The sequence below is a fragment of the Coniophora puteana genome, assembly GCF_000271625.1.
Source record: "Coniophora puteana RWD-64-598 SS2 unplaced genomic scaffold CONPUscaffold_4, whole genome shotgun sequence".
Taxonomy (NCBI): domain Eukaryota; kingdom Fungi; phylum Basidiomycota; class Agaricomycetes; order Boletales; family Coniophoraceae; genus Coniophora; species Coniophora puteana.
The window spans coordinates 2,641,786-2,664,019 of record NW_006913056.1 but is presented as its reverse complement, the minus strand read 5'-3'; the positions used below and the strand labels follow the sequence as shown (position 1 = coordinate 2,664,019).

Below are 22,234 nucleotides of genomic sequence, written 5' to 3'. Positions count from 1 at the left end.
TCTTGTTTCCGCGGCGCGCCGACGAATTCGGCCTTTCTCACTGACCTCGCCACGAGCGTCAATCCACAGCAATGCCTGGTCGTACGAACACATCACCCAAACGAGAGACAAATAGATTCCCAACTTCCATGGGAGTTAACCGGAACCATTGACGAAGACCTAGTCGCTGCAAACGTTAACTCGAGCACGAGACGCAATCCAAGATCCATTTCAACCTAGTATTGTGGTGAGTCCTCACAGAACACGTACATTGACACCATTCTCATCTTCTTGAATCCATGATCAGCAACTCAACCCCATGCCACCTATCCAAACCGACATGCCAGCGTCCGCAATAGCCTCCAGCAGGGTCGTTGGCTCTCGCGAGAGGCCCCGTACTCATGAGTCTGAAATTCCTGAAGATCGCGAACTCGAGTACGAGCTCAGGTACCGCCGTACCCAACAAGAATCAGATGACGCCAAACGAGCAGTGGCCCAAGCTCAGTCGGACGAGGCCACCAGGGCTGTAGCAAAGTCCATCAAAGACCTTACCGCGACGGCGCACTCCATCTCCCGCGACTACATGGATCTCGCTCGATGTGTGCCGCCGCAAGTGATCGTGCGCCGACGAGGAGGACAGGAGAGACACGCCTGGGGACGGTCGTGGTTACGTGATACGGGGTATAACGTGCGTTTTCTGTTAGTTTAAACATCTTCGTTGGCTCACGGGTGTGTTTCTAGAACTCGACGTACGCATTCATCAAGCGGCTCGCCCAGCGCGAGGACTACACCCCCGCGACTTTCATGGGTTGCACGTTCCTCGCTCGTCCCCTTGTTCGTGTATCAGCGACGTTCCATCCTCGGTGTCTGCATGGCACAGGTCAGATACAGCCGCCCCCGCCTATACCCGGCGTACCCATCCCTATACCTCCTGTCCATGATTATGTGGAAGTTCCACCAGCGGATGCACGTCTGTTGGACGAGCCTGTCGTCATCGGCGAGGAAGGCTGGTCTTCGCTCCTAGGCACCGTGGCCGTGCTAGAGGTCGAGTTCACAAGGCGCCAGTTCCTCCCGCCAACCTCGACTTGGCGCGCAATTGGAGATTTCTTCGTACGCTTCGGGCTGTACATGAGCTATGTATTTTCATGATTGCCAATCACATCTTAGTCACCGCTCAATGATCTATGACATGACAAAAATCTGTTCAAACGCTTGGTAACACAACGGCTTGGTTCGTCACCTGCGACTACCATTGCTTGTTCGGATTGTCGCAAAAATTGTATTTGGGTGATCAGAACAAATCACCGGTGATCATGTCTGGTCAGTCTGATCACCCACCTAGGGTCTGATCAGATACACTCGGGAAAAGTCAGCAGGTGATCATATAGTGACCAAGTAGTGATCAGGCAGTGACCAGAGGTGACCATAGTGATCAGCAATTGGCACCAACGCCAGTAAAAAAGCTCCAACAGTGCTCCATTTTGTATAGAGTACTACCCCACGTCTACCCCACTCGAGTGGGGCTTGCCCACAAGCGACATCCTAGCGAAAGCCTGCGACACCATAATTAACTAGGTTTTTATTGTGGTTCGAACTTACGAACGCTGTTATCATACACAGCACCTTTACCGTTACACCATGTTTGCTTGTGTACATTTGGATGGGCCCTTGTACATATATCGATGCTGAAGGAACATAGACTGTGTTTTATTGTTTCATCGAGGTTATTGACTCATATCAAGTAAGGTATCAAGTGTACACCTCATTCCAGCTTCAGGGGAGGATAATACTATGTGTATAAGGGACAACAACATGGGGTAGTAATACTCTCGACCCTTGGGTGACCAGTGGAATATCACTGGCGAGCTCGAGGGGATCGGCGGCATTCGGCAACCGACCAGCTACAAACCGGCCAAGTTCAGCGCTGGCTCCACGGTGCTCACAAACTGCTCCACCAGAGGTCTCCTACAAATCACCGCTGACGGTTAGTTGCTCACCAGTGACCAGCGCTGATCACTGCTGGTCATAATCTGGTCAACAACTCATCTCTCACTGATCGGAATCCCCAGTGGTCACAAGCGGTGATCACCAAACTACGATTTTTGCGACAGAAAGACCTAGCAGAACAAGGAGTCAGAGTAATTCATGAGTTCTGCTTTGTGTCGTCACCTCTGTGCTATGCTCGCTTGGTGGTGGCTTGACATCCCCTGTCGCTTCAACGGCCTCTAAAACCAATCGCATCTCTATACATCTTGTCACTCGGACAGTGCTCTGGGGCATCTTCCTCTCTTCACATCTCACCTCAGCTTCATCAGTCTACCTACTGCAGCCGCTACAACAACGACATCCAAAAAGCGCTATCCAAAAGGCCGCCCCGTGCCCTGGCAAGTTGCAACGCTCATCACTGTGCGTCTCGACCGTGGCACCCCAGGCGGTTTTACGCCCACAAAAACCCACCTCCGGCTCGCTTCCGAAGGGCTCGTCTATTCGCATAACAATTTCACCACCGAGATGTCGAGGCAGAGCTTCGAGCCGTTGAGCAAAGTACAACGTCTCCAGGTTACGGATGCTTTAGCGCCCGCGACGCGCGGCGCGGCGAACAAGGCGGGAGGTAGCCGAGAGCCCCTGTCTGTCAAACCGTCGTCGCATTTTTCCAGGTTGCTTTATTCGGCCGTGCGGTTTTGGCGGACACGACCACGGCAACGACGCGGGTTGCTTTCTTCTTGCTTCATTGATGTCGACAGGGACGCGAGAGTGGACATGGTCGGGTGCATACGCATGCGCAATTGGTTCGAGCCCTCCGCAGTGGCATAGCATATAAGCAGGCGCCTATGGGTCCTTGTTGGGCCACTGTTCAAGTCCCCGCTGCCTTTCGGTCGGGCATCTTCTCCTTCATTTTTTGTACACCTTCTTTCCCTCTTCTTTCTAGACCCTTTTGCTCCTAAGTTAACGACGCTGATCGGAAACGGACAAACACACGATGGCTATGGTCCCTCCGAATCAGCTCTTTTCTGCTTTCGCTTTTCTCGGGTTCGTGCTGGCCGGGATCCCGTTGAGGTGGCATCTTGAACGTGAGTTCATTCCGTTTTTCTCGCCGCAAAATGGGCGTTGACGGTGGCTTGGCGGTAGGCTGGAACGCCGGAACATGCATGTACATGATCTGGGTGAGCCTGGCGTGTTTCGTCCAGTTCGTGAACTCCATTGCGTGGAACGGCACGACGGCGAACTTTGCCCCTGTCTGGTGCGATATATGTGCGTCTTCAATTTTCTTTTTGGTTACTGCTGGGGGCTCACTGGTGCATTCTTATAGCTTCACGATTTGTAATTGCGACGAGCGTTGCTATACCTGCCTCTTCGCTTTGCATCACTCGACGACTTTACCTTTTGACGACTTCAAAAACACTGACGCGCCGATGGGCTGATGTATGTATACCTCTTCACTGTGCTTGTGGCTGAGTTGCTGACAAGCTCTCCCGAACAGCGGCGGAGAGAACTCTATATCGATCTGGCGATCGGCGTAGGTCTCCCACTACTAGTCATAGCTTTAGGTAACTATCCATCCTTCAGGTCGTCGTTCTTTTCATTCTAACCATCACACCGGCAGAATACATCGTCCAATCCCAGCGTTACTCCATTTTCGAGAACATCGGATGCTGGCCAAGCACGTCCAACACCATCCCGGCCTACTTCCTCGTGTACATGTGGCCGCTCGCGATCGGGCTCGTCTCCGCTGCGTACGCCACGCTCACGTTCCGAATCGCATTAACACGTAAATCCAACGTCCTCAACATCCTCGCGGAAAGCAGCCCACACGTTACAGCATCCCGATATTGGCGCCTCATGCTCCTCAGCGCGATGGAGGTTGTGTTTACGGTTCCTCTTAGCATCGTGCCCCTCGTTGCGAATGCAAGGCTCGGGGTCGAGGTCTGGCCCGGGGTTGCGGCGATGCACGAGAACTTTGGGAGCATTCCGCGGGTTAGCGCTGCGGCGTGGCAGGGGACACCGTCGGTCGCGTTCGGCATGGAGATGACACGGTGGTCGAGCGTGTTTTGCGCGTTCGTGTTCTTTGCGTGTTTCGGACTCTCAAGCGAGGCAAGGAGGTGTTATCGTGGGGCGTACGAGGACTTCAAGGGGTCGAAAACCATGGTCTCCTCTTGGGCTTGGGGTACGACTGTCGGGTGCTGGCATGACAGGTCCGTTTCCACCACTGCTTTTCGGGTGATAAGATAGCTGAACAGCCTCCTGATTTTAGCAAAGACATTCCCGACGATAAGGAAATCCGCTCCTGGGCTGAATCCGCGAGATCCGGAAGCACCTCGCCTCCTGCCAGCACCCACAGCACCATCGACTTCGCGTCCCCCGTCATCGACATCGCCCCTCCTACGCCGCTCAACCCCGAGGACGATGACCCCTTCAGTCCACACAGCGAGCTCGCCGGGGCGGACTTCACCCACTCGCGCCCGAGCACCAGCACCCACAGCGCACGTCGGAGCATGCAGTCCATCGCACCCAGACTGCCGCGACTCACCTTCAGCGCCCACCCAAAACTCCGCGTCGAGTCCATCGTCCCGCCCAAACGCGCCCACACGCGGCGGTCGACCCGGTCCACCGCGCGCTCCGTGCGCTCGACGACGCGCAGCGCCTCCCCGGGCCCGTGCTACGCGTTCCTCAACGCCCCTCCCGCCAGTACCCACGATCACGATCACGCCCACGCCCATGACCACGACGACGACCATATACCCCCGGTCCCGTACTTCGACGCGCGCACGCTGAGCATGGTTCCACCGCGCACGCCGCTTCCTCCTTACTGCGTCTAGATTTTCATGATTATTTTCAAAAAGCGTTTTTTTTTCTTTGTTGGCAATTTCAACTTCGGGGTAGATCCTCCGTTCTTATTATTTATAGCCATTTGCACAAGGACACTCACTCACTCAACACGATCTTTCCTGTACACTCACATACTATTTATTTGTATCCACTCGTCGCATACGTACGCGCAGCATACCTTTGACACATCCATGTAGCATACTCATCTGCAGTCGTTCGAATTCGTTCGCTAAAATATAGCCCTTTTGTCAACGGCACAAGGAGCGCTTTGAGGTTGCGACAGTCGTCCCGAGGACTGAAATGGTCGGCACCGCAGAAAGGACTTCAGAACGCACAAGGCCTCTATGAGAGGGGATAGATCGGGCTTCACAAAAACCCGTGTAGAGTTGCTTGAAGAAGAAAAAACAGGAGAAACGTAAATACATAATACACAATGTGACCAATATCAATAATATCAATATCAATATCAATCGAAAAAGTAACGATAACGTAGCGCGAATAATGATACCTGCGGCGGCGGGCATATCGTCTCGTCATCCAGAAAGGAGGAGCAAAAAGAAGAAAAAGAAAGGGTAATAGGTACGCACAGCTAAACTCTGCGACAGAAGAATAATTCGCGCATGAATTGAATATGAATAAAAAGAAAAAGAAGACTAGGCTAGAGCGATATAAAAAGGTAAGGAGCAATGAGCGGGTGTGTACGCGTCAAGTGTAAAATGGGTAACGATAAAAGAAAAAAGTTGAAATAAGCAGAGCCCAATGCGAGCGAGAATAAAGAACGAAAGCGACACGACATCACGACCGCCTCGCGACCTTGCGCCCGCCCGCCGCAGCCGCAGCCACGCTCTCGCTCGCCTGGTCTTTCCGCTTCAGCGACCCGCCGCCCACAGCTCCCGTCGACTGCCGCCGGTCGCGCAGATGGGCGCTCGGCGGGCGCTCGTCGACGTTCGCGTCTCGCCGGCGGAGGTTCGCGACGCTCGCGGACTGCTGGAGCTTGGTATGGTGATTTGATGCTGTTGAAGAGTGTTTGCTGCTGCTTCCCGTGTCGCGATGGCTTTCTCGTCGTTTGAGGGTTGCCGTGTTCGGTCCGGGGTTGGTGGTGGTGGTGTGGGTTGCGGATTGGCGTCTATCGCGATCGCGCAGGCCGGATTGTCGATGTTGATGGCGGGGCTCGCTGGGTGCTCGCGAGGTGGTGGTGTCTGTGGATTGTTTTCGACCCCGTAGCTGAGCAAAAAAAATCATGTCAGAAAATGCACGAACGCCCAGGGCTAAAACTAGCTCACCTTCGCCCGCGGCTCCGCCTCCTCATCACTCCCATCCTGATCCTTCTCCTGATCCTGCTCACTCCCCTCCCCCTCCCTATCCTCATCACTCCCAGCCATCGCCTCCTTCACAAGCCTTGCCACCGCATACTTGACGCTCGCGCATTGCCTGCACTTGGGTCCACTCCGGGGCGCAGCGACACCCTTACACGTCTTGGCGCGCGCCAAGCGCGAGTTGCCCCCGTCCGTGATCTCGAGTGTGAAAGGGAGCGAGTCAGGCACATCGTCACCCAGCCGGGAAAACGGAAAGGAGGTGAAGAAGGGCCCGGCTTCGGATGGCCAGACGATGGGCACGCCGAGGCACGGTCCCGGTCCCGGTCCTGAATTCTGGTTGAGATTTGAGGTCGAGTTCGAGGACCCAGAGTTGGCGGGGGTCGTGCTCTTGCGTCGTTGAGATATGCCTTGGCTCTGAGATTTGCTCCGATGTGAGTTGGCGCTGGCGCTCGCGGTGGGTGCGATGTCGGAGGGCGTGGGACCACGGCTGGCGCTGGCGCGGGCCGATATTGACGGGGCGACGTCCATGGGCGACTGGGCTGATATCGATTCAGGAGCGTCTCCGATGATGGACGAGTTATCTGGTGGTGGGTCGAGCGACGTGGTATACACCGTGAACAGCTCCTCGAGCGCGAGCCTTGTTGACGCAATCGCCGCCGATAACGATATATCTTCTGGCCATGCCGGGTCGGCGGATGACTCGAGTGGAGGATTGGATAGCTCGGAGATGGCGGAAGATGGCATGGCGTCTGACGAGTCGAATGCTGATAGCGGTTGCTGGGCTGCTGGTGATATCGAGTGGGTGTCGATAGGGGCGATGGTAATGGTATTGGGCAGACGCTCTTCGTTAGAAGAGGTAGGCTGTGGATTCGATTCATTATCGTGGAAGTTGAGCGAAAGGTCTGGCGCAGATGCCGAGCCATTCATGAGCAGGAAGGGCTGATCGGGGTGCAGCGATGTCCGGGGAGATATGGGGTTATCGTAGTCGGCGAACGGGTCTCTATCGGGCAGGTACTCGTGGGGGAGGAGCTCGCGTTCTGGGGACTTGCGTGAGCGCCAGGGCTGGAAGTCGTCGCCGAGGTCGTAGTCCATCAGCGCCGCCGAAGGCGGTTCTGAGACGTGGACGGATGAACGGCGTGAGGACGGTGCCTGGGGGAGGGTGGCATGTTCTGGGGGCTGCTGTATCTGCGAACTAGGCTTGGAAGGGGAGTCGGAGGAAAGAATGGGGAACGATAAGGGAGTTTGGATCTTGGCCTTGCTACTCTCCTTCTTCATCTCGGCACGCGCGGCGGCGCACCGGGCACTGGCGCGATGGGTGCGTAGGTTGTAGAAGTGAGAGGCCTTGACGAGGTCGTGGACGGTCTTGCCTGCGTTGGACTTGACCCACGCGTCGCACGAAGGGCACTGGACCTCTGCGAGGTTCTCGACGATGCGCTTGGAGATGTGGCCTGCCTGGTGGGCTGAGAGGAGGATCTCGACGTCGTTCTCGACATCGCGAAGCTTTTCACGTGTAATGGCGGACGGGGGAAGAGAGATGATGGACGCGAAGGCGCTGGGACCCGGTTTAGAAGAGCCGGTTCCGTTGAGTGTTGCTGGAGATGCAGTGCTGGCACCCGTAAGCCGGAGACTTGCATTCAATGTTGCCTGCCTTGTCCTTTTTTGAGGACCTGGGGCGAGGTTTGCTGCGACTGGGGGCTCGACAGCACTGGACGCCATGATAACGACGAAGGGGTCGATGTGGCGATGTTGTACGGCGACCCGGGCACTGAGAACCGCGCCGGTGGGGAGGAGAGCGAGGTGAGCAAGTCGACAAAAAATGAAGTTGATCTTCCAGACGCGTTCTGAAAGATCACGTCACTCGACACAGATGGACACGCTGCATTCGGCATATTCCGAAACCCCTTTCACCTCGACCTCGAGGCGTTGCCTTTCCTATGCAAGGTAGATTGCCTACGGCATCATATTCACTGCCTAGGTAACGCCGGTTACATGACCCCCGTAGGTTCAGGAGAAGAACTCTCCGAAATGAGGAGAATGCGGTTTCCGCATCTTCGAGAACATACGGGCCCACTCACCGCCCGAAGCGGAAATGGACCCCAGGAGACGCCCATAAAGTGGCTGACTCAGCCACAAAAGCTGTGTAGCCCAGATCCATTCCGGGCGTCCTGGTAATCTCAGCATTCCGTAGCCACCCCAGCTGCGTAAGAGCACCCTCGGCGCTCTATTTATCCCCGTACCCCTTTCTCTTCCTCCTACCCCATCCACCTCGACGATGAGCTCGAGCCAGTATCCCGTTCCTCCCCCGTCCTACGGCACCGCTGGGCCCAACAAGCAATACAGGAATGAAGCGAATGAGCCGCTTCTTGCGGGGCAGCGCTCCCCAGGTGGAGGCATCTACGACCAGCCAGAAGCTGGCGACGTTCCGGACGATTTCAAGGTGAGCTCTTCGCAACCAAAATTCTTCTTTATTTACTGACTTGTTACCGCGTAGTATGGTGCAACTGTCTCAGAAAGCGCGCCCGAGATCCGGAGTGCATTCGTGAGGAAGGTGTACATCATCCTGTGTAAGCTGATTTCCCCAGCCTGACGAATGAACGAGTACTGACCACCGCATATAGTCTTCCAGATTGTACGTCCAGGTCCGACTTCCTACACTAATACGTACTCATCTGTTCTCTTTTTCACCAGCTTGCGACTACCATCGTCGCTGGTGGCCTCTCCCAGTCCTTCACCGCGGTGATGTGGGTTCAAGAGCAGTGCGTACCTTTCCCACCACTATTGCACCACATACATGGGCTAACATCACATCTTTAGCCAGTGGGCGTTTTACGTCCCCCTCTTCGGCACGCTTGTCAACCTTGGTCTACTCTACTGGAAGCGTCACAGCCACCCTTATAATCTTGTCCTACTCTCGACTTTCACGCTTCTCGAGGCATTCACTCTCGGCATCGTTACCGCGTTCTTCGACAACATCATCGTCCTACAGGCGCTGCTTATCACTCTCGGTGTGTTCCTTGGGTTGACGCTGTTTACACTGCAGTCCAAGGTACGTCTGACGAACGTCCATTTCCTCCCTCCAACCATGTATGCTAACGTCTTGTCTGATTAGTATGACTTCTCCGGTCTCGGTCCCTGGCTCTTCGGCGGTCTTGTCGCTCTCAGTGCGTATCATCTCATCACTTTCTTGTTTTGGCTCGTTGCGTCATAACTGACACGTTTTCTGCAGTGATGACCGGCATGGTCGGGATCTTCATCCCATTCAGCAACACGATCGACATCATCTATGCCGCAGGCGGGTGCCTCATCTTCAGCGGTTACATTGTCTATGACACGTATGTCATCAACCGTCGGCTCTCGCCCGACGAATATATTCTCGGCTCGATTAGCCTTTACCTTGACTTCATTAACCTCTGTGAGTACCTTTTTGGCGAGCTAGCGACGTGAGTTGCTGACGCCTCCTTGCCAGTTATCAACATTCTGCGTCTGCTCAATGACCTGCAGGAGCGGTGATACGTCCCGCTGCCATTCACCAAAGTTTACCTCCCTCTTATTAGTGTTTCCCTCTTCTCGTCATCTAGTATCAGAATCTGAGTTTTATTTGTACTAGGCTGTATGTTTCCTCGAGCACTGCGCTTGATTGATAATGGACAGTGGTATATACGTGCGCCCTTGAATTGTGGTCTTTGTAATTTCAACGTTTATGCAACACGGCTTATTCCTGTTCATCTTTGTGTCGCCTCGCGACGCTATAATACGCACCTATCCACTTTATCACAGGAATCAGAAAAATCCATCTCGGTGGTGAGACTGTATGATGAAACGGAGATGGAGAGTGCGTTATGCTCATGCGTGTATTTGCCTGATATTTTGGACTTATAAATCGGTTGCTTGGGTGGAGCATAGGTCGTTATCTCGAATCGTGGAAGGTGGCCTTGTTGGAAGCGTCCAAGTTACATCAAAAACGGTGGGTCTTGTTTGACTCGTCTATTATAACCTAAAACAATCAGCGGCATTCTTCGACCACCAGTCGCTCAAGGGGAGCCTAGATCACGCGACCGCACACACGAAGGTATTTATGGCAGGATCCGTCTCATGAGTGTCAAGATGAGCGCGCCATAGCCGTGTTTTGTACTCGACGTGCCTGCTACATGGCAAAGTACTGCAACATCGCATCATCATCGTACTACAGGTCCCTGTGAATGACCCGTCTCCTGGTTGGTTCATCGGCTGTCAGTTGAACCACATTGTCCAAACCCATTTCATCTTGATTCCAAAACATGCCCCCTGGATATGTTGTACGTTGATGCCTTGACGGTCACTCTCCGAGCATGCCAGGAACGTCTGGAATAACACGGGTATTTATCCAAGCGCGGCGCTTTGCCTAGCATTGTCACGGTGCTCTGTGCTATGTAAGGCCTACTTGAACCTGCATATCTACACCTCACCTCCACCATCCTTTAGACGCAACGGTAATCTCACAAGACGCCCAGTTATGACACTTACTCTCAACTCTCCTCTGGATATACCTTATCTTTCTGCTTTTATTACCAATAGCTACGTAAACGGTATGTGCATAAGTCTTGTGTCAAGGTTTGAACAGTATGACGGAGTAATACTCACCGACATGATTCTCCTTTTAGTATCGCTTGCAACGTTGGTGTCCTATGACTATTGTAAGATCTTCATACTCCCCAGAGAGGTGCTTGCTTCATGAAGCTGTTACCAGGCCTCGATTTCAGCCAGGAGGTGCGTTATACTCTCTCAAGGGGTCTCTTTTAAATGGTGTATCGCGTCGGATGTCCCTGATCTATGATGATACTTCAATCTAGGTAGACCTCATTTGGGTACGTGTGGTTGGTCGTAGACGTTATTTCATGACTTGTTTTATTCATCCAAAACATTCTGTCTAGAGACGCAAGCGTTCATGGATGTCTTGCAGCTACATCTTTGTTAGTGAATCAATACACGATGTTTTTCAATGCTAAATGTTTCCATGTTGCATAGCTTCGTTATGTTGGCTTATTTTCCATCCTGTATGCCCTTACACCGTGACGGAGCCTCATGTGCTCGCTGTATGACAAAGCTGATAGTTGTTTTCTAGGGTAGTTCTTTGTAAGTGACGATTTAATTCCTTGTCGGAAGTTCACTAACCTTAATATTAGACATAAACTTGCCTATTACTATCACCAACGATGTATGTTGTTTAGTGTTATTGATTATAGCTCTCGTCGATCTCCTCAATATAGGTGTGAGTTCATGCAACATGTGCTCGATAGGAGCATCGTCGAGTCAAGTACTGATCCGGTCTGTTTCTACGATAAAGATGTACGTAACTCATCGGCAGCAAATTTACAACAGGTTTACCTAGAATTTTTACACATATAGGCAACACGTTAGCTGTGGTGGAAAATGCATGGATCAGCAACATTCTGCTGTTGGTTCTTCAAGGTACAACTCACCTGTCTATCACAATAAATCAATCACAGACTCCCAATCCAGGAGTAATGACAGCCCGAGTTTGTGCCCTCTATGGAAATTCTAAAAGGGTCACCATACCCCTTTTAACAGGCCTTGCGTTGGTCCAATCAACGTCCTTCTCACTTAATATCCTCTACTACATGGTGCCACTTGAAGAGATTTGTACGTATTATTCTAGTCCTTTGAGGACCCTGACTTGTCATCAATCACCTTTCAGATGAAACTTTCCTTGTATTGGGAGTCCCGGGCTGTTATCTCATTCAACAAAGCTCATCTTACTTTGTGTGGGATACTCCGGTCAACAACGCGGTCTCATTGGCCTATGAAGTGATCCTGATCATTATGGTCGCTTATCGTTCATTTTGGCAACTCAGAAACCTAAAGAATCACAGTAGTTTGTTGGGAGTCAAATCCATTGCAGGCTTGCTCACCCAACACGGTCTATTATACTTCATATTGTAAGACACGTAAATTGATACTTTTTTGATTTCACTAATGGACCTATGCAGTATGTTTCTGTACGGGATACTGGGTACATTTGGATATAACGTCTCAACCATATTTGTAAGGATGATCCCTGGTCACATATGACACATGGGATATATGAATAACATTGCGGATAAAATGAGCTAATACCAGATTTATTACAGAACTATGCGGTAACTGAATTCATAGCATATTCAGGCACGGTTACACAGGTGATAGTTGTGTACATGTTGGGACCGTGGTTCATTCTCTCCATGCGCGACCCTAAAGCAATCGGCTCAGCCTCAGGCTCTGGACCCTCTAATGAAGTGGTCAGCTCCGTTGCCTTTAGAAGGTCTTCAGCGCCACAGAACGACCCGGAATCCTCGGTTCAAGAGGTCTCTGCGAACTAACATTGGGGTTTCCACCCCAGCATACTCAGGTGAGTTCTGCCAATACTGGTGACATTAACAACTCAGATGATTTATCACCATGTAGCAGTAGGCGAGCAGGGATGAGATTGGTTGAGGTGTTCACTCTGGTATTTTGCGCGATGGGTTCCGGTGGTTTCCATATTTATTCACGGTACTGGTCTTTGTATTCCTCTTTTCTTGTATAAGCTAAGCCCGAGATCTATTACTTGTCTACGGCGAAGGGTGTATCTAGAAGTCGTGTACGTATTTGATAGTAAATTCTCCGGGTTGAGAATCTAAGATATGTTTCTTGTTGGTCGCATTCTAGCCTCTGGGTAGCTGTGAGCCGTTATGTTGTATATATATGGTGTATTTGATAGATATTGTATGTAGAGGCCGATTAAGCGGATTCTGTTACTTTCATGCTTGTGAAACATGTGTCTACGGCCGACAGTAAGCGAAACAGAAACCACACGTATCGTTCCTCGAGTACCTTTTTGTACTTCTAGTACTGACGTCTCAATGTGATGGAACGACTTTGACATGAATGATTGTCTTCTTCGGCTTGAATCTTGATGCAAGTATCGCTAGTAGCAAGCAGTTGATGAACTTGCTGGCCGAGTGAATTTGTTCGTGTTGTCTTGTTTACGAGGACTATCATAGACACATGTCTGCGTAGGTGTTTCGTACAATAGTAATGACAATGTGGAATATAATGTGTCATAAAACTCGTAAAACTCGTGAACGCTCTATATCACAACCTTCATCAAAGCTCAGATGTACGAACGTGAACTACTCCTTCTATCGTCACATGAAACGACGACACATCGCACATCAGCCCCGAAGCCCCGTGCAGCGTTCCCCTGCTCCGCTGCCTCAGCAAGCGACCCCACGTCGTCCACCAGTTCTCCGCAACACCGCGCGCATTGTACCCAAACGCACCCACAAACGTGTCGAACTGACGACGCAGCATGCTGTCGTCCCACGTCTTGCCTTCGTGCGGCCTCCTGAGCACCGCATCGCGCGCGTCGCGCTCCGGGCCGGGTGGGAGCATGACGGTCTCGAAGAAGCGCGGCCAGGATGTGTCGCGGATGAAGCGTCGCTGTGGCTCGCGCAGCTCCTGGAACCCCTCTAGCAGAGCCGAGAGTTGCGACGTGTGGCTAATGCGAGCGAGGAGGGTGCCCAGGTCCTCGGCATCTTCGAGGTGGATGGCCCAGGAGTTAGAGGATGTTGAGGATGTTGGATTTACGTGTACATGTGGTGCGGAACGTGAGCGTGGCATACGCAGCGGAGACATACCGATCGCGAGCGGCCACATGTGCACGAGAAAGTAGGCCGGGATGGTGTTGGAGGTGCTTGGCCAGCATCCAATATTCTCAAAGACGGAGTAGCGCTACAATTGGATGATGTATTCTGCGGTTGTGATTGTCAGAAGGAGAGTAACGACGATCTGGTCACCTGCCATGTTGAGGTCGGCGGGATGAGCTAGCGCTCTGTGAACTCAATCTCCAGCACAACCACATTGCCGAGGAGCGATGTCCGACCTTCCTCGCCAATGACAACAGGCTCGTCCAACAGACCTGGACTCGCTGGTGGGACTTCTACATAATCATGGATAGGAGGCATGGGGATGGGTACGCCGGGTATAGGCGGGGGTGGCTGCTCTGACCTGCGCCATGCGGACAGCGAGGATGGAACATCGCCGACACACGAACGAAGGGACGAGCACGGAATGCGCAACCCATGAAAGTCGTGGGGGTATAGTCTATGCGCTGAGTGAGCCGCTTGATGAAAGTGTACGTCGAGTTCTGGGGGGCGTACCGATGCACAGACGAACAAGCCAAGATGAACATAAAAACGCACATTGTGCCCCGTGTCGCGCAACCAAGACCTCCCCAATGCATGTCTCTCCTGTCCCCCTCGTCAGCGCACGATCACTTGCGGCGGCACACATCGCGCACGAAATAGAGTGCGCCGTCGCGGTGAGGTCTTTGATGGACTATGCTACAGCCCTTGTGTCTTCGTCCGACTGGGCTTGGTCCACCGCTCGTTTGGCGTCATCAGACTCTTGTTGGGCACGGGCCACGGCGGTATCTGAGCTCGTACTCGAGCTCGCCATCTCCAGGAATCTCGGAGTCATGAGTACAAGGTTGCTCGCGAGGGCCGATGAGTCTGCTGGGGGTTATCACAGACGTTGGCATGTCGATTCGGCTAGGTGGCATGGGTTGGTTTACTGATCAAGGATCCAAGAGGGTGAGAGTGGCGTCAACATCTACAGCTTCTGTAGGGACTCACTGGTATTAGACTGCGGCCCAGCGCGCGCTCGTGCTCGAGTTAACGCTTGCAGGGAATGCCTTCGTCATTAATAACCGGACGAAAGCTGGGGAACCAGCTAACTATACTCGGGTCACGCGTTCGTATGGCAGGGCATTGCTGTGGATTGACACTTGAGACAAGTTAGGACAAGTTCAATGCAGGGGTCGAATTCCGCGTCGGCGGCGGCAAACAAACAAGACGACGGCGGGTGTCCCTGTGCCTTCCTCACATGATGCTCTTCACTCTACTGTGACGCAGTTTGCGACCTTAACACGATGGTCGCTATTCTACAATCCATCGCTGATCGCTCTTCACACTTGGCTCTGATGGCTCTAAACTATCTAATTTAGTCCTTGCGCCCGAGATCCGGAGTGCGTTCGTACGGACAGTATACACCATCCTGTGTAAGTGGACTCCCCAGTTTGGCGCATGAAAGAGTGCTAATCACCGCATATAATCTTCCAGATTGTACGCCCAGGTCCGACTTCTTACGCTAATGCGTACTCATCTACTCTCTGTTTCATCAGCTTGCAACCACCATCGTCGCTGGTGGCCTCTCCCAGTCTTTCACCGCAGTGATATGGGTCCAGGAGCAGTACGTCCCTTTCCCACCACCATTGTCCCGCATACTACGTGGGCTAACACCACATCTCCAGCCGCTGGGCGTTCTACGTCCCACGTCCCGCTCTTCGATGCGCTTGTCAACCTCGGTCTGCTCTACTGGAAGCGTCACAGCCACCCATCCAACCTCGTCTTGCTCTCGACCTTTACGCTTCTCGAGGCGTTTACCCTAGGCATCGTCACCGCGTCCTTCGTCAACATTATCGTTCTGTAGGCGTTTCTTGTCACTCGCAGTGTTTTCCTTGTTTTGATCCCGTATACTCTGCAGTCCAAGGTAAATTATCTTTTGACGGGCTTCGTCCGCTCTCGTTGCTCCAGGAATGCTTGCTAATGCCCTTTCTCCGCAACCAGTATGACTTCTCTGGTCTCGGTCCCCGGCTGTTCGGCGGTCTTGGCGCACTCAGTATGTGCCCTTCGTCACTTTCCTCCTCAAGCCGTAACCGATGCCTCACCCACAGTGATGACAGACACCGTGGGGATCTTCATCCCATTCAGCAACACGATCAACCTCATCTATGCCGTAGGCGGGTGCCTTATAATTCAACGGCTACATTGTCTACGAAACGTACGTCATTAACTGCCGGCTCTCGCCCGACGAGTACATTCTCGGCGCTATCATCCTCTACCTTGACTTAATCAACCTCTGTGAGAACCTTTCTGTTGAGCTGTTGAGATGAGTTTCTGACAAAGTCGACAGTCATCAACGTTCTGTGTCTGCTCAACGACCTGCAGGAGCGGTGATTCATCCAGCTTCCGTTCATCAAAGTTTATCTCCCCTCTGTTATTAGTTGTTTCTTTCTTCTCATCGACGAGGTTTGAAATCTGAGCTTTATTAGTCCTAGGCTGTTTGTTTCTCGAGCATAGCACTTGTTGATAATGGACAGCGATGTATAAGCGCACTTCCATTGTGGTCCGTATAATTTCAGCATTTACACAAAGTGGCCTATTTATGGTCACCATCTTTGTGATGCCGCCCGAAGCTATTGCACGCGCCTGTCCACTCGATCAAAGAGATCAGAACATGCCATGTCGGTGGTAAGACTGTATGATGGAACAGAGATGGAGAATTTGTTCTGCCCATGCGTATTCGTTGATATTTTGGACACGTAGATCCGTTGCTTCAGTTTGGGTGGGTCATAGGTGTCTATAACAAATCGTAGAAGGTGGCCTTGTTGGGAGAGTCCAAGTTACATCAAAAAAAAGGTCAGTCTTGTTTCAACCGTCTATTATAACCTGAAACAATCAGCTTCATTCTTCGATCACCAGTCGTTCCAGGGGAGAGATCATGCGACCGTGCACATGAAGATACTTACGGTAGGATTCGTCTCATGAGTGTTTTACGCTCGACCCACCTGCCGCGTGGCAAAGGACTGCAGGGTCGTATCAGCATCGTACTGTATGTATTTGAGATGACCCAGCTCCTGGCTGGATCATCGGCTTTAACTAGTTACATTGTCCAAAGCCAATTTCATCTCGGTCCAAAGTACGCTCCCTAGATATTTTGTTCATCAACACCTTGACGGCTAGTCTCCGTGCATGCTAGCAACGTCTGGAATAACACGGGTATCGCTCATTGACATTGTTTCTAAGTGCGGCGCTTTGTGTAGCACTATGCTCTGTACTATATAAGGCTTACAACCTGCATATCTACACCTCACTTCCACCCTTTAGAGGTAACGGCAATCTCACAAGACGCCCAATATGTCAACTACTCTCGACTCTCCTCTGGATATACCTCTTCTTTCTGCTTATATTATCAATAGCTACGTAGTTGGTATGTGCATAAGTCTCGTGTCAAGGTTTGAACAGCATAGTAACGGAGAGACACTCACCAACATGATTCCCCTGCTACTAGTATCGATTACAACAATGGTGGTCTATGACTATGGTAAGATCTTCATTCTCGTCAGAGATGTGTTTACTTTAAGAAGCTGTTCCTAGCCCTCCAATTCGGGAAAGAGGTGCGTTGTATTCTCTCAAATGGTTTCATAAAAGTGGTATATTGCCTCGGATTTCCCTGATCTATCATGTTGCCGCAATCTAGGTAGACCTTGTCACGGTTTGGGTACGTGTATGGTTGGTCGTGGATGACGACTTGCTTTATTCATCCAGAACATTCTGTCTAGAGACGCAAGTGTTCATGGATGTCTTGCAGCTACCTCTTTGTAGGTCAATCAGCACACGATGATTTTTAATGCCAGCTTGAAATGATTCCATGCTGCATAGCTTCGTTATGCTGGCTTATTTGCCGTCCTGTATGCCCTTACACGTAGCCTCATGTGCTCGCTGTATGGCAAAGCTGATAGTTGTTTTCTAGGGTATCTCTTTGTCAGTAACGATCTAATTGCTTGTCGGAAGTTCACTGACCTTCGTATTAGACATAAACTTGCCTATTCCTAACAGCAACGATGTATGTTATTTAGTATTGTCAATTATAACTCTCACGGGTCTCCTCATTATAGGCGTGAGTACATACAACATTTGCCCGATAGGAAGCATAGCTGAGTCAAGGGCACTGACCTGGTCTGTTTCTATCATAAAGATGTACGTAACTCATCGGCAGCAAATGTACAAAGTGTTTAACTGGAAATTTCGCCTGTATAGGCAACACATTGTTAGAGATGGAAAATGCATGGACCATCAATATTCTGCTGTTGGTTCTTCAAGGTACAACTCACCTGTCTATCACGATGAGTTAATTGCAGACTCCCAATCCAGGAGTAATGACAGCCCGAGTTTGTGCCCTCTATGAAAACTCTAAAAGGGTCACCATGCCCCTTTTGACAAGCCTTGTGTTAGCCCAAGCAATAGCCTTCTCACTTAATATCCTCAGCGGCATGGTCCCGATTGATGAGCATTGTATGTATCATTATAGCTCTTGAGGGCCATGGCTTATCATCGATCACGTTTCAGATGAAGAAATCCTTGTATTGGGAGTCCCGGGATGTTATGCCAATCCAATAGTCTTACCTTACTCGACGTGGGATGGTCCAGTCAACAATGCGATCTCGTTGGCCTATGAAGTGATCCTGATCATTATGGTCGCCTATCGTTCATTTTGGCAACTCAGAAACCAGAAAAATCACAGTAGCTTGTTGGGAGTCAAGTCCATCGCAGGTTTGCTCACCCAGCAAGGTCTATTATATTTCATATTGTGAGAAACGTAATCTGATGCTTTTCTGATTTCACTAATGGTCCCATGCAGTGTCTTTCTGATCGGGATACTAAATACACTTGGGGATAATTCCTCGCCTATATTTGTAAGGATTAACAGCAATTGGGATATATGAGTAACCTTGCGGATACAATGAGCTAACACCTAGTTTCTTACAGGACTATGCGGTAACTAGATTCATAGAAAACGCAGGCACGGTTACACAGGCGATAGTTTTGTACATGTTGGGGCCGTGGTTCATTCTCTCCATGCGCGATCCTAAAGCAATCGGTTCAACCTCAAGCTCTGGACCCTCCAATGAAATGGTCAGCTCCGTTGACTTTAGAAGGCCGTCCGCGCTACCGAATGACCCGGAATCCTCGATTCAAGAGGTCCCCGCGAACTAACATTGGGTTCTCCACCCCAGCATACTCAGGTGAGTTCTGCCAATACTGGTGACATTAACAGCTCACATGATTCACTTCTGTATAGTAGTAGTAGGCGAGCTGGAATGAGATTGATTGAGGCGTGCGCGATGGGTTCTGGTGGTTTCTATATTTATTCACGGCATTGGGTTTTTATATTCCTCTTTTCTTGTATAACTTGTATAAGCTGTGCCCGAGGTTGTCTGCGGCGAAGGGTCTTTCGAACAATAGTGTAAACCTTTGATAGCATATTATTTATATTGAGACATATTTTCTTGCTGGTCGCGTTCTAGCCTCTGGGTGCGGGTCTTTATATTATATACAGATACGGTGTACTACTCAACTGGTTGACATTGTAAACAGAGGCTGCGCACAGGATTAAGTGGACTATGCTGCTTTCATGCTTGTAAAACATGTGTCTACGGCCAACAGTAAGCGAAACAGAGACCATTGATATCGTTCTTCGAGGAAATTTTTGTACTTCTAGTACTGGGAACGTGCCAATGTGATGGGACATCTTTGACATGAATGGATGTCCTTTTCGAATTGAAATTTACAGTGATAATCACCGGTAGCAAGCAGGCAATGAATATACTGTTCGAGTGAAGTTTCCCGTGCTGAGAGAGGTTGCTTCCAAGGACTATAATAGATACATGTCTGCGTAGGCTTTTCGTACAATAATAATAACAATGTGGAATATAATGCATCATAAAATTCGTGGCACTCATGAATGACCCAGACATTAACGTTTTAACCTTCATCAAAGCTCAGACGCACGAACATGCACCGCTTCTTCCATCGTTACATGGAACGACGGCACACTGCACATCGGCCCCGAAGCTCCGTGCAGCGTCCCCCTGCTCCGCTGCCTCAGCAGGCGACCCCACGTCGTCCACCAGTTCTCCGCAACATCGCGCGCATTGTACCCAAATGCACCCACAAACGTGTCAAACTGCCGACGCAGCATGCTGTCATCCCACGTCTTGCCCTCGTGCGGCCTCCTGAGCACTGCATCGCGCGCGTCGCGCTCCGGGCCGGGTGGGAGCATGACGGTCTCGAAGAAGCGCGGCCAGGATGTGTCGCGGATGAAGCGTAGATGCGGCTCGCGCAGCTCCTGGAATCCCTCTAACAGAGTTGGAAGTTGCGACGCGTGGCTGATACGGGCGAGGAGTGTGCCCAGGACCTCTGCGTCTTCGAGGTGAATGGCGCAGGAGTAACCCCAGCCAGGCTATTGATCGGTCATGAGTAAAGTGGAAGTGAGAAGGGCAGAAAAGAGCACGTACGAATACGGGGTGTGCTGCGTTGCCGATGAGGAGGAGTCTGCCGGACTCGTCTGTCCAGTTCTCGGGTGCTTCCCGGGTAAACAGCTTCTGAGCGTGCATCTCAGGACACAGGTCTATCAGGCGCTGTAGTCTAAGACCCAGGTGAGCTTGACCAATAATAGCTCTGTACCAGATATAGCGTACTTTGTATTGCCAGCCTTTGGGCGGGGCCCGCGCCAGGGCTCGTCATTCCAGCCATCGGTTTCGTGGCTGAGAGTTTCTTCGTTAGGATAGTGTATGTGAAGAGCGAACTCAGTTCCGTTACGCTGCAAGTCAGTTCGTGAGATGAGCCTCGTTCTGGAGACGAGGTGAAGAAAGCGAACCATGAGTACGCCGTCGGTGTGTCTCGAGGTGCCTGGCCAAAACTGCCACTGAAAGTTTCAAGGTTATCATTTGCAGGCAGGAAGGATGCAAAGGTGTACTTACCTCTTGACGATTCGTCTCCGCCATACGCGCCAGCTCGGCGTCATCTTTCATCAAATTCGTGGGTATAATCCCTCTGCACACATATAGCTACGTTAGAGCTGACTCCTGCGACGATAACGGAGTATTCGAACTTACGTGAATAACGTATGCCCCTCCGGCTTTACGTCCCCTTCTCCACACATAACTCTCTTGACCAGACTCTGAGACCCGTCAGCGCCGATGATGAGGTCGGCTTCCAAAATGGTCCGATCGGAGAGGGTGACACGAGGAGGGTTCGTTTGGACATTCACTGCCCGTGTGTTGGGGTGTATGCGTGCGCCTGCGTTGATCGCAGCATCGTACAGCATCGTATAAAGGTCGTGATACTGTGAACGCCGCGGCCGAATAGCGATGAGCAAATGCGAGATGACAAAGAAGCTCAGGATTACGACTGAAAGACTCACATGCATGAAATAGTAGTCGGAACCGAGCTCGCGCATAACGTCTTCCCGCCATTCCTGGGGTCCAATCATGTCTCCGGTCTCCACTAGTGAAACGAAATCGTGTGAGTCATCAGCAGGTCGGGTAGCATGGGACCAACTCACTATTGCGGAACATCGAGTAACGTATCTTGTGTCCACGGGACTCGAGGTCGCCCTTAAATCCCCAGTCCACCAGGATTCTAGCACCATTTGGAGGGAGATGCACGGCGGTGCGACCCTGTACAGGGCAACGGCGTGTGGACGTCAGGTCATGCAACGTGGCCTTCGAGTTGGATGTGACTGACCCTCTCTCTCATCTCATGTTCGTCCAGAACTCGTACACGGTGGCCAGCTTGGCTCAACCTGAATGCCGTCGCGATCCCTGCAAGCCCTGCAGAAAGAGATCATGCGTTTATTTAGGCGCTTTGAGGTAGAACAGAGAACATACCAGCGCCAACGATGACAACATCCAACTTGAGTGCAGCATGCATGGTGGAAGAGATGCAATAACTCGGTTGGAGGCGAAGGGCGGGGGCAGAGAGCAGGGTGGAAGTCGCGGTGGAGGTAGAGATGGATGTAGAGGAAAGGAAAGAGGGACAGGAGGTTGCTGTGCGTGCGGTGGCCTTGCCTTTGTTATGCCATCTGCATATCTATGAGAGATCAATCAATTTAGACCTCGCTTTCCCAAGCACTAAAATAGCGTACCTGGGGTCATCAGTATCAGGCTATGGCCTGGCTCAGGTTCGATCAGTCCAAAGGGGCGCCTGCTGCGAGTACAAGGATTGGTCAATATGGGAGGCTTCGACCCGAGAAGAAGGGGCTTACATGAGGTCCCGTGGCCACCTTCGCGAGTCTTGGCGCGGTCAACGCCCGAGGAGTACACTTTATGCAGCTCTGTGACGCCGTGGAGTATCATAAAAAGATACTAGCAAGACTGGGAAAGATTGATGGTCAAGTGTGCGCAAAGATGGCAAGATTGAAAAGCTGTGCGCCGAGCGGAATGGCTCTTCTCCATTGCCGTGCACCTTGAG

At 51.4% G+C, this 22,234-nt stretch overlaps 8 protein-coding genes across 8 annotated transcripts; 5 read left to right on the top strand and 3 right to left on the bottom strand.

Moving 5' to 3' along the window:
- Window positions 1-90: 90 nt before the first annotated feature.
- CONPUDRAFT_143323 (uncharacterized protein) lies at window positions 91-1,152 on the top strand. The gene is made up of 3 exons (XM_007768995.1): window positions 91-226; window positions 287-667; window positions 721-1,152. The coding sequence occupies exons 2-3, from the start codon at window positions 299-301 to the stop codon at window positions 1,126-1,128; spliced, it is 777 nt and encodes a 258-aa protein (XP_007767185.1). The 5' UTR covers window positions 91-226; window positions 287-298; the 3' UTR covers window positions 1,129-1,152.
- Window positions 1,153-2,965: 1,813 nt separating this feature from the next.
- Window positions 2,966-4,209, top strand: CONPUDRAFT_51648 (putative fungal pheromone GPCR STE3-type; the record flags this gene model as incomplete). The annotated part of the gene is made up of 5 exons (XM_007768105.1): window positions 2,966-3,050; window positions 3,109-3,231; window positions 3,290-3,402; window positions 3,461-3,527; window positions 3,584-4,209. The coding sequence occupies 5 exons, from the start codon at window positions 2,966-2,968 to the stop codon at window positions 4,207-4,209; spliced, it is 1,014 nt and encodes a 337-aa protein (XP_007766295.1).
- Window positions 4,210-5,156: 947 nt separating this feature from the next.
- On the bottom strand, window positions 5,157-7,872 carry CONPUDRAFT_164370 (uncharacterized protein). Its single transcript, XM_007768994.1, has 2 exons — window positions 6,090-7,872; window positions 5,157-6,030 (listed from the first exon to the last, which is right to left on the bottom strand). Exons 1-2 carry the CDS (start codon window positions 7,836-7,838, stop codon window positions 5,602-5,604), a joined length of 2,178 nt encoding a protein of 725 aa, XP_007767184.1. The 5' UTR covers window positions 7,839-7,872; the 3' UTR covers window positions 5,157-5,601.
- A 522-nt stretch (window positions 7,873-8,394) lies between these two features.
- On the top strand, window positions 8,395-9,632 carry CONPUDRAFT_52971 (UPF0005-domain-containing protein; the record flags this gene model as incomplete). Its single annotated transcript, XM_007768189.1, has 8 exons — window positions 8,395-8,559; window positions 8,614-8,686; window positions 8,741-8,751; window positions 8,811-8,878; window positions 8,937-9,168; window positions 9,232-9,283; window positions 9,349-9,534; window positions 9,589-9,632. 8 exons carry the CDS (start codon window positions 8,395-8,397, stop codon window positions 9,630-9,632), a joined length of 831 nt encoding a protein of 276 aa, XP_007766379.1.
- A 3,527-nt stretch (window positions 9,633-13,159) lies between these two features.
- On the bottom strand, window positions 13,160-14,054 carry CONPUDRAFT_81367 (uncharacterized protein). Its single transcript, XM_007768381.1, has 2 exons — window positions 13,941-14,054; window positions 13,160-13,891 (listed from the first exon to the last, which is right to left on the bottom strand). The coding sequence occupies exon 2, from the start codon at window positions 13,773-13,775 to the stop codon at window positions 13,245-13,247; it is 531 nt and encodes a 176-aa protein (XP_007766571.1). The 5' UTR covers window positions 13,776-13,891; window positions 13,941-14,054; the 3' UTR covers window positions 13,160-13,244.
- Window positions 14,055-14,376: 322 nt separating this feature from the next.
- CONPUDRAFT_164368 (uncharacterized protein) lies at window positions 14,377-16,339 on the top strand (the record flags this gene model as incomplete). The annotated part of the gene is made up of 8 exons (XM_007768993.1): window positions 14,377-14,620; window positions 14,670-14,731; window positions 14,783-14,891; window positions 15,145-15,198; window positions 15,451-15,625; window positions 15,761-15,818; window positions 15,874-16,060; window positions 16,113-16,339. 7 exons carry the CDS (start codon window positions 14,377-14,379, stop codon window positions 15,874-15,876), a joined length of 705 nt encoding a protein of 234 aa, XP_007767183.1. The 3' UTR covers window positions 15,877-16,060; window positions 16,113-16,339.
- A 777-nt stretch (window positions 16,340-17,116) lies between these two features.
- CONPUDRAFT_71965 (uncharacterized protein) lies at window positions 17,117-18,976 on the top strand (the record flags this gene model as incomplete). The annotated part of the gene is made up of 11 exons (XM_007768282.1): window positions 17,117-17,189; window positions 17,357-17,376; window positions 17,460-17,480; window positions 17,642-17,733; window positions 17,839-17,879; window positions 17,908-17,959; window positions 18,020-18,082; window positions 18,249-18,274; window positions 18,329-18,569; window positions 18,621-18,675; window positions 18,749-18,976. 11 exons carry the CDS (start codon window positions 17,117-17,119, stop codon window positions 18,974-18,976), a joined length of 912 nt encoding a protein of 303 aa, XP_007766472.1.
- A 597-nt stretch (window positions 18,977-19,573) lies between these two features.
- On the bottom strand, window positions 19,574-22,233 carry CONPUDRAFT_81364 (FAD/NAD(P)-binding domain-containing protein). Its single transcript, XM_007768380.1, has 12 exons — window positions 22,029-22,233; window positions 21,909-21,970; window positions 21,652-21,853; window positions 21,509-21,594; window positions 21,327-21,441; window positions 21,186-21,268; window positions 20,878-21,107; window positions 20,743-20,815; window positions 20,640-20,687; window positions 20,461-20,582; window positions 20,278-20,407; window positions 19,574-20,222 (listed from the first exon to the last, which is right to left on the bottom strand). Exons 3-12 carry the CDS (start codon window positions 21,692-21,694, stop codon window positions 19,755-19,757), a joined length of 1,398 nt encoding a protein of 465 aa, XP_007766570.1. The 5' UTR covers window positions 21,695-21,853; window positions 21,909-21,970; window positions 22,029-22,233; the 3' UTR covers window positions 19,574-19,754.
- Window position 22,234: the final 1 nt, after the last annotated feature.

Coding starts and splice junctions, on each gene's coding strand:
- CONPUDRAFT_164370 (XM_007768994.1), bottom strand. CDS start 7,838: ATGGCGTCCAGTGCTGTCGAGCCCCCAGTCGCAGCAAACCTCGCCCCA. Junction 6,031..6,089: donor AGGCGGAGCCGCGGGCGAAG/GTGAGCTAGTTT, acceptor TTTTTTGCTCAG/CTACGGGGTCGAAAACAATC.
- CONPUDRAFT_81367 (XM_007768381.1), bottom strand. CDS start 13,775: ATGTCTCCGCTGCGTATGCCACGCTCACGTTCCGCACCACATGTACAC.
- CONPUDRAFT_143323 (XM_007768995.1), top strand. CDS start 299: ATGCCACCTATCCAAACCGACATGCCAGCGTCCGCAATAGCCTCCAGC. Junction 668..720: donor TACGTGATACGGGGTATAAC/GTGCGTTTTCTG, acceptor GTGTGTTTCTAG/AACTCGACGTACGCATTCAT.
- CONPUDRAFT_81364 (XM_007768380.1), bottom strand. CDS start 21,694: ATGCATGCTGCACTCAAGTTGGATGTTGTCATCGTTGGCGCTG. Junction 20,688..20,742: donor CGGAGACGAATCGTCAAGAG/GTAAGTACACCT, acceptor TGAAACTTTCAG/TGGCAGTTTTGGCCAGGCAC. Junction 20,223..20,277: donor ACGCAGCACACCCCGTATTC/GTACGTGCTCTT, acceptor ACCGATCAATAG/CCTGGCTGGGGTTACTCCTG.